Raw genomic sequence first — 18,909 nt, forward strand, 5'->3', positions numbered from 1 at the left:
ATTAAAAAAAAAAAATGCGTGGGGCTTCGCCCTATTTTTGTGTCCAGCCAGGTACAACAAGGCAGCTGGGGGCTGGAATCCGCAGCGCAGGGAGGCCCAAGCTTTCTGGGCCCCACCCGCTGCAAATTGCAGTCCGCAGCCGCCCCGGAAAATGGCGCGTTCATAGAAGCGCCATCTTCTGGCGCTGTACCCAACTCATCCAGGGCCCTGGTGCGGTGGCTCACTGGGTAATAAAGGGGTTAAGGCCAGCTTGGCATTATCAGCTGGCCCTAAGCCCGAAATTCATGGGGTCACGCCAATATTAGACATGACCGCCATGAATTTCTAGTAAAGTATTTAAAAAAAACACAAACACCCAGAAAAAAGTCCTTTAATTGAAATAAAGACACAATTCTTTATTGTTCTAAATTAAACCATACTTACCGTCACGCCCATTCCAGCTGAAGCCAACGATCTCCTGCAATAAAAGTAAAATAATAAAGCAACATCATCCTTACCTTTCCATGGCTCCCACGACAGCTTCAGCTCTGCTTCATCGAGATGACAGCCTGGATCGCAGCAGAAAGTTGCCATCCAGCCTGTCATCCCGCAGACACTGAGAAGCGCAGGCATGCTTGCGCTCCTCAGTGTCAGGCTGTGACGGCATCCCGATAAGCCGAGTCTCTCACGCTCACCGCATGCGCAGGAGAATTTTCCCACGCTGTCAGTGACGTGCATGAGGTGAGCTGAGTTCATTGGACATGACCTCGGCTCATCTGGATGCCGTCACAGCAAGACACTGAGGAGCGCAAGCATGCCTGCGCTTCTCAGTGTCTGCGGGATGATAGGCTGGATGGCAGCGTTCTGCTGCGGTCCAGCCTGTCATCTCGATGTAGCAGAGCTGAAGCTGTCGTGGGAACCATGGAAAGGTAAGGATGATGTTGGTTTATTATTTTTCTTTTATTTCAGGAGATCGTTGGCTTCAGCTGGAATGGGCGTGATGGTAGGTATGGTTTAATTTAGAACAATAAAGAATTGTGTGTTTATTTCAATTAAAGGACTTTTTTCTGGGTGTTTGTGTTTTTTTTAAATACTTTACTAGAAATTCATGGTGGTCATGTCTAATATTGGCGTGACCCCATGAATTTCGGGCTTAGGGCCAGCTGATAATGCCAAGCTGGCCTTAACCCCTTTATTACCCAGTGAGCCACCGCACCAGGGCCCTGGATGAGTTGGGTACAGCGCCAGAAGATGGCGCTTCTATGAACGCGCCATTTTCCGGGGCGGCTGCGGACTGCAATTTGCAGCGGGGGTGGCCCAGAAAACTTGGGCCTCCCTGCGCTGCAGATTCCAGCCCCCAGCTGCCTAGTTGTACCTGGCTGGACACAAAAATAGGGCGAAGCTCCACGTATTTTTTTTTTAAATTCATGAAATTCATGGAATAATTAAGAAAAAAAGGGCTTCCCTATATTGTTGTGTCCGGCTAGGTACAAATAGGCAGCTGGTGGTTGGGGGCAGCCCGTTCCTGCCTGCTGTACCTGACTGGACACAAATATAGGGCTAAGCCCCACATCAATTTTTTTTAATTATTTCATGAATTTCCTGAAATGATTTTAAAAAAATTGACGTGGGGCTTCGCACTATATTTGTGTCCAGCCAGGTACAGCAGGCAGGAACGGGCTGCCCCCAACCACCAGCTGCCTATTTGTACCTGGTTGGACACAACAATATAGGGAAGCCCTTTTTTTCTTAATTATTTCATGAATTTCATGAAATAATTAAAAAAAAAAATGCGTGGGGCTTCGCCCTATTTTTGTGCCCAGCCAGGTACAACTAGGCAGCTGGGGGCTGGAATCCGCAGCGCAGGGAGACCCAAGCTTTCTGGGCCACCCCCGCTGCAAATTGCAGTCCGCAGCCGCCCCAGAAAATGGCGCGTTCATAGAAGCGCCATCTTCTGGCGCTGTACCCAACTCATCCAGGGCCCTGGTGCGGTGGCTCACTGGGTAATAAAGGGGTTAAGGCCAGCTTGGCATTATCAGCTGGCCCTAAGCCCCAAATTCATGGGGTCACGCCAATATTAGACATGACCACCATGAATTTCTAGTAAAGTATTTAAAAAAACACAACACCCAGAATAAAGTCCTTTAATTGAAATAAACACACAATTCTTTATTGTTCTAAATTAAACCATACATACCATCACGCCCATTCCAGCTGAAGCCAACGATCTCCTGCAATAAAAGTAAAATAATAAAGCAACCTCATCCTTACCTTTCCATGGTTCCCACGACAGCTCCAGCTCTGCTACATCGAGATGACAGGCTGGACCGCAGCAGAACGCTGCCATTCAGCCTGTCATCCCGCAGACACTGAGAAGCGCAGGCATGCTTCCACTCCTCAGTGTCTGGCTGTGACGGCATAAAGATGAGCCGAGGTCATGTCCAATGAACTCAGCTCACCTCATGCACGTCACTGACAGCGTGGGAAAATTCTCCTGCACTCAGCACTTCAGCGTGAGAATTTTCCCACGCTGTCAGTGAAGTGCATGAGGTGCGCCGAGTTCATTGGACATGAGCTCACCTCATGTACGTCACTGACAGCGTGGGAAAATTCTCCTGCACTCAGCACTTCAGCGTGAGAATTTTCCCACGCTGTCAGTGACGTGCATGAGGTGAGCTGAGTTCATTGGACATGAGCTTACCTCATGCACGTCACTGACAGCGTGGGAAAATTCTCCTGCACTCAGCGCTTCAGCGTGAGAATTTTCCCACGCTGTCAGTGACGTGCATGAGGTGAGCTGAGTTCATTGGACATGAACTCGGCTCATCTGGATGACGTCACAGAGAGACACTGAGGAGCGCAAGCATGCCTGCGCTTCTCAGTGTCTGCGGGATGACAGGCTGGATGGCAGCGTTCTGCTGCGGTCCAGCCTGTCATCTCGATGTAGCAGAGCTGAAGCTGTCGTGGGAACCATGGAAAGGTAAGGATGAGGTTGCTTTATTATTTTTCTTTTATTGCAGGAGATCGTTGGCTTCAGCTGGAATGGGCGTGACGGTAAGTATGGTTTAATTTAGAACAATAAAGGATTGTGTCTTTATTTCAATTAAAGGACTTTTTTCTGGGTGTTTGTGTTTTCTTTTAACTTTGACTATGGGGTTAGTAATGGGGGTGTCTTATAGACGCCTCTCCATTACTAACCTGGGCTTGATGTCAGCTGGCATTATAAGCTGACATCAACCCCAGCCCTATTACCCCACTGCCACCGCTACAGGGCAGTGGGAAGAGCGAGGCTAAGTGCCAGAATTGGCGCATCCTATGGATGCGCCATTTCTGGGGCGGCTGACGGCTGGTGTTTCTAGCCTGGGAGGGGGCCAATATTCATGGCACCCTTCCTGGGCTATTAAAATCAGCCCCCAGCTGTCTGCCTAGCCTTTGCTAGCTATTAAATTAGGGGGGACCCCACGTTATTTTTTTGGGGGGGTCCCCCATTTTAATAGCTAATAAAAGCTAGGTATTCAGCTGGGGGCTGATATTAGTAGCCTGGGAAGCTCCGTGGATATTACCCCCTTCCCAGGCTTCAAACATCTGCCCCAGCTGTCTGCTTAACCTCCGCTAGAGCCTAAAATTAAGGGGAACCCCACGCCAATTTTTTTTTTAAATAAATCCTTTATTTTAACAGTAAATGACAAGTACAGTAATCAACACTGTCACTGTACTTCATATATATGTGACTGACATGTTTCTATCTATCTAATCTATGTGTGATTCTCTATTCTTTCTATTCTAAATTGTCGGGTACAGATGCTGAATTGCCGGCCGGCTTTTTTAAAGAGACGGTGCATGAAAACACTATAATTTTTTAAATAAATCCTTTACACTAAATGACAAGTACAGTAAGCAACACTGTCACTGTACTTCATATATATGTGACTGACATGTTTCTATCTATCTAATCTATGTGTGAAGCTCTATTCTGTCTGTTATAAATTGTCGGGTACCGCTGCTGAATTGCCGGCCGGCTTTTTTAAAGAGACGGTGCACGAAAACACTAATATTTTTTAAAATAAATCCTTTACACTAAATGACAAGTACAGTAAGCAACACTGTCACTGTACTTCTTATATATGTGACTGACATGTTTCTATCTACCTAATCTATGTGTGAAGCTCTATTCTTTCTGTTGTAAATTGTCGGGTACCGGTGAATGCCGCTGATGAATTGCCGGCTTTTCATGTCATTCTACATTATTCTTAGTTGTTTTACTTCATGTAGAATTAACCTACAAGGAAAGAAAGGGTTTATTTTCATTCCGATATTTGTGTCCCATTGACTTGCATTGGTTTCCGGTATCGGAATCGGCGATATCCGATACTTTTTGGGTATCGGCCCGATCCAATCCGATACGATATTTCCTGATATCGGAAGGTATCGCTCAACACTAATTGTGATCGTTACCTGTGGGAATAGAAGGCTTGGCTGAAAACAACAGCAAAATCTTTGGAGGATTTATATGCCTTTGATATCACTTTTATTTGTGCCTGCTTCTATTATATAAGACTTTAATTCTTTTCTGCAAAAAAAAGTTCTGAAGTGATTATTCTTCATGCTTGCTTGAAAAATAAACTAACTCCATGCTATAGCTTCTCGATATTAAGCAGACATCTTGTTTCTATAGAATTTGCAACTTACATTCCAATTTTCATGGCACAGATTTGTATTTTGACATCACTATATTAGCGTTTCCATTGTACACAAAAGCAGAATAGACCGAAGGAACCATGTAAAATATGGAAACATATGTACTACATTTAGCAACACACAGGACCAAGCTTGTCTCCAAAACTGACTGCTCCAGCAGGCATGGGTAAAGAGTAGTGATGAGCGAGCTTGTTCTGTTAACCCCTTCGGCGAGCATGCTCGGGTGCTCGCCGAGTATTTGGGGCATGCTCAAATGTTATGTTTGAGTCACTATTAGTGATGAGCGAGTATGTTCTGTTAACCATTTCGGCGAGTATGCTCGGGCCGAGCTCCGAGTATTTACAGCTGCTCGGTGATATGGTTGAATCGCTCCCGTGTGCATGATTTGCGACTGTTTGACAGCTTTAGTACATGTAAGGAATGTCTATTTCTTACACATTCCTCACATGTATTAAAGTTGTCAAACAGTAGCAAATCATGCACATGGGAGTGATTCAAACATAACACCGAGCAGCTGTAACTACTCGGTGCTCGGCCTGAGCATACTCGTCGAAAGGGTTAACAGAACATACTCGCTCATCGCTAGTCACTATGTGTGTATGATTTGCGACTGTTTGACAGCTCTAATACATGTGAGGAATGCCTAAGAAACAGTCGCAAATCATGCACACACAGTGAAAACACCCGAGCTTGCTTGTAAATCTCGAGTAACGAGCATGCTCGCTCATCACTAGTAAGAAGGCTGGAGAAGCCATATTTCACCAGATACCTACATTTACAAAGAATCTACATGATGTGCAGATTTTCCCTCTTAAGACCCATTTAGACATGCTGATATCGTTGAACAAGCATTTGTAATAACGCTTGTTCCTAACTATTGGCCCACATAAAACTGCCAGTGATCACTGTAAAAAAGACCAAACACATGGGTGGGTGATCAGAACATTTATGCCAGCATCATTACTGATCATCCCATACCAATGGTGGATGTGCTGCTAACAACATGATGCTGTATGGGGGCAGAACGAGTGTATCATTGATCGTTCTGTTCCGATCACCTTTCTTTAGTCCGTCTAAACAGGCCAGTGGATAAGTCCCAACCAACCTGTATATGGTCAAGTCCGACCTCCAGTACTCCCACTAATCAGCTGTTACCAGATCTTGTGGCCACTGGAAGTATACAGTATACAGAGTAAAAACACCATAGCTTTGTGAACTGTGAATTGCCCACTGTCAGGTTTTAAATATCGAAACAAATGGGAGCTGAAGTCAAGGACTCAAGGATGGCCACTGCATCGTGTAGGATTTTTACCCAATGGGCCAACACCATCAAGGGCTCTCCCTACATCAAATCAACAAAACCCAAATATCATACAGGGATGAGAGCCCAATATAGAAATCACAAAATAATCTTTATTTGCATAATTCAAATTCATAAAAACAATTAAAAGGAGAGTATCACACTTAAGCAAACCATACCAGTAGGTCACATAATACACAGCAATATTTGGTCACCATCTCCCAAATGCGTTTACACCAGAGCAGTAATAACGATACGGTGAAATGAAATCCTACCTCCAAAATGCAAATTTTTACACCAGAAATGCAATAAAACACACATCTACTAAAAAATAGAGGTAATAATCCCTTTGCAGTGAAAGTCTGCAGCAGAACACTCAGTGCAATCAGCTAATCCCCAAAATGGGGTTGAAAGTGACCTGTGGACAAAGGTGATAAATTCACCAGAACATATAAGACCTGTATGGCAGCTTCTGGAGCACCCCTGACGCACGTTTCGCTTATTGCTTCCTCCGGGGGGTCTTCATCCAGTAGTTCAGGGACCAGTGATGCAAACATTTAAAGGCCAAGTTACCTGTTGACACAAAATCAATGTACAATCAACGTCGTTTAACTATCATATTCCTACATATCTAACATTTAAACTGTTATATGAAAGGGACCACCATGACTTCCTAACTTCATAATGTATTTCAAAAAGTAAAACTTCTTTACAAAATACCACATTTGTGAGAAAACCACTCCCTTATTTGTTTTGATGTTCATTGTCAGATTTACAGTTCCACAGTATATCATAAATATTGCTTATATTCTTTGAGGTTTCACTACATATACAGTACATTTACATAAAAGTGTGTGTATATGCATTTATTCCAGTGGCAGCCCACCCAACATCTCTTTTCTATAATACTGATCCTGACATGTGTTATCTTCAGCTGTGCTGTATCCATGCCAAAACATCATAGAACGTAATGGGAACCTGTTATTATATTCATGCTGCCCAAACCACAGGCAGCATGAATCAGTGCCTGGTTGCACCATTGCAGCGAAGTATGTTTTAGGCTATGTGCCCACGATGCAGAAATGCTCAGGATTTTTTCCTGAGCGTTTCTGCATCTCCCTGGCAGAAAAAAACGCATGCGGATTGTACATGTGGATTGTACATGCGTTTTTCCTGCCAGGGACATGCGGATGTGAATCGTTCTTCACTAGCATTTCCGCATGCGGGTTGACAAGCTCTTTCCAAGCGATTTTAGCATCACTTGGAAAGTGCTTGTCAACTTGGTCACACTATATAAATCCATACAAACAGCATGGATTTATATAGTGTGACCCGAGAGATTGTCAAAAAATAAAAAAGAAATCTTTACTTACCTTCCGATGGCCCCCGGTGTCTTGTTTCCCTCTGTCCCGGCTGCCGGCAGCGCTACACTGAAGGACCTGCCGACGTCAGCGTCGCGTGACCCGTCACATGACTGTGACGTCAACGCAGGTCCTTCAGTACATCGCGAACTGCCAGGAAGCGAGGAGGAGCGCATCGGGGGCCGCCAGAAGGTAAGTATATATTTATTTTTTATTTTATTCTTTTTTTTACAGTTTTCTATGGTACCCAGGTCCGGAGGAAAGTCTCCTCTCCTCTAGACCTGGGTACCATTCGCACATTAGAACGCTTGGATTACGCATCTACATATACAGTGATGCGTAATCCATGCGATCTAATGCAAGTCAATGGCAGCGAAAACGCAGCGCTTCCGCAAAATAATTGGTAGTGCTGCGTTTTTTTCCCCAATGATAATCCGCAGCGGAAATTTCCGCAGCATGTGCACAGCACATGCGGGTAATCATTGGGGAACATGGCAGACCTTCTACCATGCGTTTTTTAAGCGTTTCTGCAGCGTTTTTGCCGCTGCGGAAATGCTTAAAAAATGCATCGTGGGCACACTGCCTTACATTGCAGAGTTTCAGAGTAAACATACCTTGACAAGGTATGTTTGGCCAGGTTCTGTGTGCCTTGTCTGACTAGTCCATTGTGTTCACCAGCTGGCATCTCATGTATATACATAAGGAGAGACCTGTTTGTCAAATAGAGCAAGGTGCGGAGAAGTTGGCCCGGGAACACATCAAACTAATAAGACGAGACACATAGTCCCCCGCTCATGAAGGTGTTTACTTTGATGAGTGAACAGAGAGAGGGAGAGAGAGAGAAATTTTTTCAGATCCAAAGTTCGGGTGCCTATTTTTTTCAATGGGGTTTGGGTTCAGGTTCAAGTGCGGTTACAGTTCTGGCACCCAAACCGAACTTTGGACTAAAGTTCGGGTCAGGTATCAGAACCCTAACTTCCATGGGTCCGCTCATCCCTAGTGTTTTAGCCAGAATTCTGGTGTAAAATTCCTTAAAAAGTCACATAATTTTGGTGCAAGACAGCTTTGCTCAAAAATTTTTAAACATTTGGTGTTTTTACTTCATATTCGGCCAAATTAGGGAGAGCTGAGGAGGAACAAGGTGTGGCAACGCCCGCTAGTCTAATTCTCTAATTCATCAGTTGTGGTGTACCTTATGCCAGGAATGTTACTTTAGTTCTTGACTGGAGTAAGATTTCTGGTTAGGCACATGCCACTTATAAGATAAGCCTGATTTTTAATGAATCAGGTGCCTCTTCTCCACCATACTTCTTCATTGAGACTGGCGTTTGCAAATTCATGAATCAGGGCCATAGTCCTCGGCCAACTTCTCAAAGTATGTTTTCTCTGAAACCCAGCAGCATTTCAGGGCAAGGATATGTGCCCACGATCAGGAAATGCTGCGGGTTTGATGCTGCGTGTTATGTAGCGCCAAACCCGCAGCGGCCAGCTGTTACAGAATAGTGGATGGAATTTCTAGAAATCCTATGTTCACAATGCATCTCTGTGCACCTGTGGATCACCCACGGAAACTGACATGCGGCGCGTCTTTCAGACCCGCAGTATGTCAATTTCTCTTGCAGGTCCGTATGTGGACTTTCCCCATAGACTAATATCAATGAGGAAAGTCAGCATGTGAAAAAAAAAATTGCTGTCGCTCATTTACATACTAAGGGCGGAAGTGGTGCCTCCGCAGGCGGCTCTTCATTGTGGGCATATACCCTAAAACACACCTGGCTGCATTTATACAGCTTATCTCTGATTCGTGCTGCCATGGTTTGGGCAGCATGGATCTGAAGACAGTTTTTCTTTAAAAAAATGTGGACTCTCACCAACAAGGAACTTGAATGTTGACTTGTTGAGTAAATCATGGTAATCTGGCATTTTGGTACATGCCAGATTAGCAAGATTTAAACACCATCAGGTGGAGTTTAGGAGATAAGTAATGCAAAAGGTGTTTTCAGGTATTATTATTGGCTTGGTGCAAGTTCTCAATAAGATTGTACATATAGCTATGATGAGCCACACAGTTCCACACCTTACACTCATGCATGTTCAGATATTAGTGTTTTTCCTCATCCTTACAGAAGATATTGAAACAAAATTTGGACATTGAAAGGAGACTTCTGGACGATTCCAGTGCTGTTGACAGATAAGTTCAACAAGTGCTCTGAATAGGTAACCATAATACATAAATGTGACCATAGTGCATTTTGTGTTTTTCTTTCTAGTGTGCTAAAACTCTGGACATTTCTCCTCCAAATGTTTTGCTGTGCGTGACATCTATATTCACAAGCATTTTCTGCTATTTCAGAAAGAACCTTTAGTGGTTGACTTTAACCATTGGCCACATATTATTAGGTCTCTTTCCCCCTAGTTCGCTATTCCTTTCTCCTGTAAACCACTGAGTTATTCTAAAATGGATACTTTCTATTAGTATTAATGGCTAATGACATATTCATTGTTCATAATAATTGCATCTAGTTCTGCAAAATGTTGTCTTGCTGTGTATGGCCTGTGATTGTGAAGTCTTCTATTATGCCTTAATACCTTTATAGCAGAGTTCATTCCAACATGTAAGTCCATTTTCGACATTTAAGTATTTTTGATTTATATGGGTTGTACCAAGTGACTGAGTTATCCCTTATCGAGAGGATAGCACTTGTTGTCTGTTCCTTGGCACCTCCATTTTTCCCGCAAACAGCCCAGTCTGATGGAGAGTAGGTTGAGCATGCGCACTTCTACTCCATTCATACTCTATGGGACTGCTGGAGACAGCAAGTGTCGTACTCTTCAGAGCCACATTCTCAGGATTAGTGGGGTTCCCTTAGTTGGATAATTAATAAGTTATTACTAGTGTTGAGCATTCCGATACTGTAATATCGGGTATCGGCCGATATTCGCGGTATCGGAATTCCGATACTTAATTCCGATACTTTTACAATATCGGATACCGGAATCGGAAGTTCCCATAATGCCTGCGCTCTGCAGTGTCTGTGAAGGATGACAAGTTGGATGGCAGCGCGATCCAGCCTGTCATCAGAATGCCATCCCAGCGGGGGAGAATTCTCCTGATTGTTTAAAAGCCGGCGGGCGGTAAAAAGCCGCCGGCTTTTAAACAATCACACAGCCCCATACTGCTTCCCCGCAGCCTCCCACCCCGATCCTCCGCTCCCCTCGCCACCTCCCATCCCGATCGTAAGTTAGGACCGGGCGGGGAGCACAGCACCAAGGAGCGGGGAGTGAAGGACCCGGGCGGGGAAGCCGGCAGTGAAAAGACTTCACCGCCGGCTTTCCCGTTCTGTGCTGCGCTTTCCCGCCGGTTATTTCAAATGAACAGCTGAGGTATCAGGTGATGCCGATCAGCTGTTCATTTGAAGTCGCCGCGTTGCCCTCAGAGGGTTCATGTGAGTTCATGCTTGACTGTATTGCATGAACTCACATGAACTTTCCCACGGCCGCACAGGTCAGCCTCACCTCCCAGACCCGTCATGATTAGTGTGTGTGCGGGGTGTGTGTGCGATGTTTGTGCGGGTGTGCGCGGTGTCTGTGCGGGTGTGTGCGTGCAGGCAGACATAGGCCGATGTGACACTACTACTCCCATCGGCCTATGTCTGTCCCCCATCCACTCGTGCCAGCAGGATCAGCTCGATGGAGCAGTAGTTCCCATCAGCCTGATCCTGCTATTTAAATTGCCCCATGGTCCCCAATAAATGTTAAATACATGTCATTGGTGGCCAGTGGTTACCTACAATAAATTAGTTCATACATTACCTGTCCCCGCCGATCGCCACCTAAAATAAAGTAAAAAATAAAAAACTACACCTATACTCACCAAGACACCTAATTCCCCGAAGCCATCGATCTCCTGTAATAAAATATAAAATAATAAACCACAACCTTATCCTTACCCCTCCGTAGCAGTCCACGAGTGTCCCACGATGATCTCCAGTTCAGAGCAGCCACATAGAATGTGACCGCACTGAACCGCCGCCGCCGCTAGAATGATGGGGCCGTAAGGGTTCACCGGAGTTCAGGCAGCGCTGCTCCGGTTAGCTCCTTTACGGCCCTGCTGTATCGTGAGAAATTCCCACGGTACAGCAGTGCCGTAAAGGAGGTCTCCGGAGCTGTGCTGCCTGAATGCACTCCGGTGACCTCAGTCAGTGGCTCCCGCTGCCGGGAGCGGACATGTTCCCGGCAGCGTGAGCTTACAGCAGCCATGCACAGCTGTCACCATCTCCAGATGTGACAGCTGTGCATGGGAGATCAGCGCAGGAACGTGGACAGGTAACTATTATTTTTAGTAAACTAAGAATTAAATAAAATTGTGTGTTTTATTTCAAATAAATTATTTTTTTCTGGGTGTAGTGTGTTTTTTCTTTTTAACACTTTGTAGGTTAGTAATGGGGGTGTCTTATAGACACCCATCATTACTAACCTGGGCTTCATGGCAGCTGGCGCTGACATGAACCCCACCACTATTACCCCCTGCCACCGCACCAGGGCAGCGTGGAAGAGCGAGGCTAAGTGCCAGAATTGGCGCATCCTATGGATGCGCCATTTCTGGGGCGGCTGACGACTGGTGTTTCTAGCCTGGGAGGGGGCCAATATTCATGGCACCCTTCCTGGGCTATTAATATCAGCCCCCGGCTGTCTGCCTAGCCTTTGCTAGCTATTAAAATAGGGGGACCCCACGTCATTTTTTTTGGGGGGGTCCCCCATTTTAATAGCTAGTAAAGGCTAGGTATTCAGCTGGGGGCTGATATTAGTAGCCTGGGAAGCTCCGTGGGTTTTACCCCCTTCCCAGGCTTCAAACATCTGCCCCAGCCGTCTGCTTAACCTCCGCTAGAGACTAAAATTATGGGGGATCCCACGCCATTTTTTTAAAAAATAAATCCTTTATTTTAACACTAAATGACATTTGAGGAGTTAATAAAGATGCAGTCCCTAAATTATTATTTATTTTTTAATTAATTTTTCCCAAAACTTTTGACGTGGGCTTCGCCATATTTTTGTATGCCAGCCAGGTACAGCATCCAGCTTCTATGAACGTGCCATTTTCCGGGGCGGCTGCGGACTGCAATTTGCAGCGGGGGGGGGCCCAGAAAGCTTGGGCCTCCCTGCGCTGCAGATTCCAGCCCCCAGCTGCCTAGTTGTACCTGGCTGGACACAAAAATAGGGAGAAGCTCCACGTTTTTTTTTTTTTAATTATTTCATGAAATTCATGGAATAATTAAGAAAAAAAAGGCTTCCCTATATTGTTGTGTCCAACCAGGTACAAATAGGCAGCTGGTGGTTGGGGGCAGCCCGTTCCTGCCTGCTGTACCTGGCTGGACACAAATATAGTGTGAAGCCCCACGTCAATTTTTTTTAAATCATTTCAGGAAATTCATGAAATAATTAAAAAAAATTGATGTGGGGCTTCGCACTATATTTGTGTCCAGTCAGGTACAGCAGGCAGGAACGGGCTGCCCCCAACCACCAGCTGCCTATTTGTACCTAGCCGGACACAACAATATAGGGAAGCCCTTTTTTTCTTAATTATTCCATGAATTTCATGAATTTAAAAAAAAAAAACGTGGAGCTTCGCCCTATTTTTGTGTCCAGCCAGGTACAACTAGGCAGCTGGGGGCTGGAATCTGCAGCGCAGGGAGGCCCAAGCTTTCTGGGCCCCACCCGCTGCAAATTGCAGTCCGCAGCCGCCCCGGAAAATGGCGCGTTCATAGAAGCGCCATCTTCTGGCGCTGTACCCAACTCATCCAGGGCCCTGGTGCGGTGGCTCACTGGGTAATAAAGGGGTTAAGGCCAGCTTGGCATTATCAGCTGGCCCTAAGCCCGAAATTCAAGGGGTCACGCCAATATTAGACATGACCACCATGAATTTCTAGTAAAGTATTTAAAAAAAACACAAACACCCAGAAAAAAGTCCTTTAATTGAAATAAAGACACAATTCTTTATTGTTCTAAATTAAACCATACTTACAGTCACGCCCATTCCAGCTGAAGCCAACGATCTCCTGCAATAAAAGTAAAATAATAAAGCAACCTCATCCTTACCTTTCCATGGTTCCCAGGACAGCTTCAGCTCTGCTACATCGAGATGACAGGCTGGACCGCAGCAGAACGCTGCCATCCAGCCTGTCATCCCGCAGACACTGAGAAGCGCAGGCATGCTTGCGCTCCTCAGTGTCTCGCTGTGACGGCATGCCTGCGCTTCTCAGTGTCTGCGGGATGACAGGCTGGATGGCAGCGTTCTGCTGCGGTGCAGCCTGTCATCTCGATGTAGCAGAGCTGGACCGGTCCTGGGAACCATCGAAAGGTAAGGATGAGGTTGCTTTATTATTTTACTTTTATTGCAGGAGATCGTTGGCTTCAGCTGGAATGGGCGTGATGGTAAGTATGGTTTAATTTAGAACAATAAAGAATTGTGTGTTTATTTCAATTAAAGGACTTTACTCTGGGTGTTTGTGTTTTTTTTAACTTTGACTATGGGGTTAGTAATGGGGGTGTCTTATAGACGCCTCTCCATTACTAACCTGGGCTTGATGTCAGCTGGCATTATAAGCTGACATCAACCCCAACCCTATTACCCCACTGCCACTGCTACAGGGCAGTGGGAAGAGCGAGGCTAAGTGCCAGAATTGGCGCATCCTATGGATGCGCCATTTCTGGGGCGGCTGACGGCTGGTGTTTCTAGCCTGGGAGGGGGCCAATATTCATGGCTCCCTTCCTGGGCTATTAATATCAGCCCCCAGCTGTCTGCCTAGCCTGTGCTAGCTATTAAATTAGGGGGGACCCCACGTTATTTTTTTTGGGGGGTTCCCCCATTTTAATAGCTAGTAAAGGCTAGGTATTCAGCTGGGGGCTGATATTAGTAGCCTGGGAAGCTCCGTGGGTATTACCCCGTTCCCAGGCTTCAAACATTTGCCCCAGCTGTCTGCTTAACCTCCGCTAGAGCCTAAAATTAAGGGGAACCCCACGCCAATTTTTTTTTAAATAAATCCTTTATTTTAACACTAAATGACAAGTACAGTAATCAACACTGTCACTGTACTTCATATATATGTGACTGACATGTTTCTATCTATCTAATCTATGTGTGAAGCTCTATTCTGTCTGTTATAAATTGTCGGGTACAGATGCTGAATTGCCGGCCGGCTTTCTTAAAGAGACGGTGCACGAAAACACTAATATGTTTTTTAATAAATCCTTTACACTAAATGACAAGTACAGTAAGCAACACTGTCACAGTACTTCATATATATGTGACTGACATGTTTCTATCTATCTAATCTATGTGTGAAGCTCTATTCTGTCTGTTATAAATTGTCGGGTACCGCTGCTGAATTGCCGGCCGGCTTTTTTAAAGAGACGGTGCACGAAAACACTAATATTTTTTTTAATAAATCCTTTACACTAAATGACAAGTACAGTAACCAACACTGTCACTGTACTTCATATATATGTGACTGACATGTTTCTATCTATCTAATCTATGTGTGAAGCTCTATTCTTTCTGTTGTAAATTGTCGGGTACCGGTGAATGCCGCTGCTGAATTGCCGGCTTTTCATGTCATTCTACATTATTCTTAGTTGTTTTACTTCATGTAGAATTAACCTACAAGGAAAGAAAGGGTTTATTTTCATTCCGATATTTCTGTCCCATTGACTTGCATTGGTTTCCGGTATTGGAATCGGCGATATCCGATACTTTTTGGGTATCGGCCCGATCCAATCCGATACGATATTTCCTGATATCGGAAGGTATCGCTCAACACTAGTTATTACCTCTTCTACAGTTATATGAAAAAGTTTGGGCACCCCTATTAATCTTAAGCTTAATGTTTTCTTAAAATTGGTGTTTTTGCAACAGCTATTTCAGTTTGATATATGTAATAACTGTTGGACACAGTAATGTTTCTGCCTTGAAATGAGGTTTATTGTACTAACAGAAAATGTGCAATCTGCATTCAAACAAAATTTGACAGGTGCATAAGTATGGGCACCCTTATCATTTTCTTGTTTTAAATACTCCTACCTACTTTTTACCGACTTACTAAAGCACTTTTTTTTGTTTTGTAACCTCATTGAGCTTTGAACTTCATAGCCAGGTGTATGCAATCATGAGAAAAGCTACTTAAAGTGGCCACTTGCAAGTTATTCTCCTGTTTGAATCTCCTCTGAAGAGTGGCATCATGGGCTCCTCAAAACAACTGTCAAATGATCTGAAAACAAAGATTATTCAACATAGTTGTTCAGGGGAAGGATACAAAAAGCTGTCTCAGAGATTTAACCTGTCAGTTTCCACTGTGAGGAACATAGTAAGGAAATGGAAGAACACAGGGACAGTTCTTGTTAAGGCCAGAAGTGGCAGGCCAAGAAAAACATCAGAAAGGCAGAGAAGAAGAATGGTGAGATCAGTCAAGGACAATCCTCAGACCACCTCCAGAGAGCTGCAGCATGAACTTGCTGCAGATGGTGTCACTGTGCATCAGTCAACTATACAACGCACTTTGCACAAGGAGAAGCTGTATGGGAGAGTGATGCGAAAGAGGCCATTTCTGCAAGCACGCCACAAACGGAGTCGGCTGAGGTATGCAAAAGCACATTTGGAGAAGCCAATTTCTTTTTGGAAGAAGGTCCTGTGGACTGATGAAACCAAGATTGAGTTGTTTGACCATACAAAAAGGCGTTATGCATGGCGGCAAAAAAACACAGCATTCCAAGAAAAACACTTGCTACCCACTGTAAAATTTGGTGGAGGTTCCATCATGCTTTGGGGCTGTGTGGCCAATGCCGGCATCGGGAATCTTGTTAAAGTTGAGGGACGCATGGATTCCACTCAGTATCAGCAGATTCTTTACAATAATTTTCAAGAATCAGTGATAAAGTTGAAGTTACGCAGGGGATGGATCTTTCAGCAAGACAATGATCCAAAACACCGCTCCAAATCTACTCAGGCATTCATGCAGAGGAACAATTACAATGTTCTGGAATGGCCATCCCAGTCCCCAGACCTGAATATCATTGAACATCTGTGGGATCATTTGAAGAGGACTGTCCATGCTCAGCGACCATCAAACTTAACTGAACTGGAATTGTTTTGTAAAGAGGAATGGTCAAAAATACCTTCATCCAGGATCCAGGAACTCAATAAAAGCTACAGGAAGCGACTAGAGGCTGTTATTTTTGCAAAAGGAGGATCTACTAAATATTAATGTCACTTTTCTGGTGAGGTGCCCATACTTATGCACTTGTCAAATTTTGATTGAAAGCAGATTGCACATTTTCTGTTAGTACAATAAACCTCATTTCAAGGCAGAAACATTACTGTGTCCAACAGTTGTTACATAGATCAAACTGAAATAGCTGTTGCAAAAACACCAATTTTAAGAAAACATTAAGCTTAAGATTAATAGGGGTGCTCAAACTTTTTCATATAACTGTATCTATAGGTTATAACTTAATAAATTGGTACAACCTCTGTAATCAAATTATTTGAGTAATCGTGGGTTAATGAACATTATATATTAATATTTTAATGAGCTGATCCCTTCTAGGTGGTTACCAGAAAGTCAACAGCAAGGGTAGCATTTTCTTCCATATTTTGTACCGAGTGAATGTTTATGAAAGGCGAAGCTCCTGGGACAAAAAATCTAGTGCCTACAAAAATGATGCCCTTTACATGTTGTCGTGTGCCTTGTTTCTTCCATTGTGCCCTATGATACCTGAGTTGAATGTTTTTCTATCTCTCTACAGAATACTTCCAGCCTGTCTCAGGACCACCTTTCTGAGTTCACACCTCTAGCCTCCATGCAGAGCCCAAACTACCAAAGCAACGAGTTCGACAGCGCAGCGGCCAGCAGGTCTAATTATTTTTCTAAAAAAGTGATGCTCACTCACTGGCAAAACCATGATTATTTCAGACTCCCATCCCTCTTTGGCTATTCCAATACCCGCTATAGCTCCAGCACGGGCTCATACCTCAGCAGGTCAGGCTTGGAAACATCCGTGTGACACATCACCACTGCAAGCCTCTATAAACTCTTTATTTTTTTATTTTATAATTTGGGAGAAGCAGCAAAATGATTGTCTAGTAAAACCGTAGCCCCTTGGACGGCTACTTGCTGACCGATCATAGGAGGATGCCTCCTCTCTTAGCCTTTGGGACCGGTGGTTATTTTTTTAACACAGCAGCAATGAACAATTTTCACAGTCTGGTACTGTGTGACTGATAGCACTGTATAATTCCCTGTCCGGAGATTTCCGTGGTTTATTAGTCCTGTCTGCTTTCATTGTTTTATACTACTGAACTGTGTGTGTGGATGATTTCTACTACATGTCCTAGTCAACGAGTTGATGTTTGATGGAGCACAATATGTCATGTAACTGAAGATCCTCCTCTCTCTTTCTCTCCTCTGCTGGTACCAAAAGAACATGCTGATGTTTCCCATGTGCTCATTTCTTGTCAAGAAACTCTGTCTAATGCTGATTTCATTGTAAGTTGCCAAACCTGGTCATGTAATAGCCGTGTTCTCCCGGTAGCGTTCCTCAGGACCTCCTAGACGTGTGCTGTGTCCTGTGACATACACTGTTTCTTAGCCGTGCATATTTGGAAGTACTGTTACTTTGGGACATTGCAAAAAAAAAAAAGCATATCATGGAATTTAAGCTATAAAAAATACAAATAATGTTTAAGAATGAAAAATAATGAAATAGTTCAATATACATTTTACATTTGTAAAAATATCTGCGTTGAAGAGATATGTCACTGGATGTAGCAGAGCTGAATTTGTCAGAGCTGTGCCCAGGATTAAATGACAATTTCAGGTCGGCCGCAGCCATAGTTTTTTGGGCATTCCCTCTTACCTTATAATAATGTGTTTAGTTAATCTGTCATATGTTGCTATATGGTCAGCTACGCTTAAATGTTACAATACAAGACCAAATTTGTGGAGAGGTTACAATAACTGCAAAATAATGCACAATAAAACAAAAGGTTCTCTATGACTCAGTTTATTGAAGCGAGCAGTTCATGTATTTATACTATGTGTAACAGCGTGCTATAGTATGTGTCTATGGATGTGTAGTACATAAGTATGCATTAAAGGGAATCTGTCACCTTGGAAAACGCTATTTACCTGTAGATATGGGGTTAATCTGCAGTTAAGTAGCCTTACAATGCACCTGGCCACTGCACTGAAAGTGAAAGAAGATGAATTTATTTCCTCCCAGGAGCTGCCAGCTTTCAGTCATGCACCCAGCAATTACAGTCACCACTCACAGTTTAAAGAGTGGTGCTGTGAGCAGAAACCGTAACCGCTCCATGCACACCCCCATGACTGAAAGCTGGCAGCTCCTGGGAGGAAATAAAATCATTTTCTTCCAGTAGCTGCACTTTCACTAAGGTGGCCTGGTGCATAGTAAGGCTATTTACTTACAGAATAACCCCAAAACTACAGGTAAATAATGTTTTCCGAGGTGACAGGTTCCCTCTGTCAGCAGGTTTTTGCTACCTCATCTGAGAGCAGC

The 18,909-nt window shown here is 44.2% G+C and overlaps 1 protein-coding gene across 5 annotated transcripts in view; it reads left to right on the forward strand.

Annotated features, from left to right (window-relative positions):
- Nucleotides 1-18,505, forward strand: part of ATP11A (ATPase phospholipid transporting 11A) — a 224,217-nt gene extending 205,712 nt beyond the window's left edge. For 2 of the 5 annotated variants that reach the window (XM_073664387.1, XM_073664386.1), the window contains one exon: nucleotides 17,137-18,505. In XM_073664387.1, the coding sequence (XP_073520488.1) occupies nucleotides 17,137-17,394 (258 nt within the window). In that variant the 3' untranslated portion in view covers nucleotides 17,395-18,505. Of the gene's footprint in view, nucleotides 1-9,464; nucleotides 9,556-17,136 lie in introns of all 5 variants that reach the window. The other 3 variants (XM_073664389.1, XM_073664390.1, XM_073664388.1) reach the window with 3 other exon arrangements.
- The last annotated feature ends 404 nt before the right edge of the window (nucleotides 18,506-18,909 follow it).

The sequence above is a fragment of the Phyllobates terribilis genome, unplaced genomic scaffold (assembly GCF_046119375.1).
Source record: "Phyllobates terribilis strain yellow unplaced genomic scaffold, ASM4611937v1 Scaffold_2__4_contigs__length_985480577, whole genome shotgun sequence".
NCBI lineage: Eukaryota > Metazoa > Chordata > Amphibia > Anura > Dendrobatidae > Phyllobates > Phyllobates terribilis.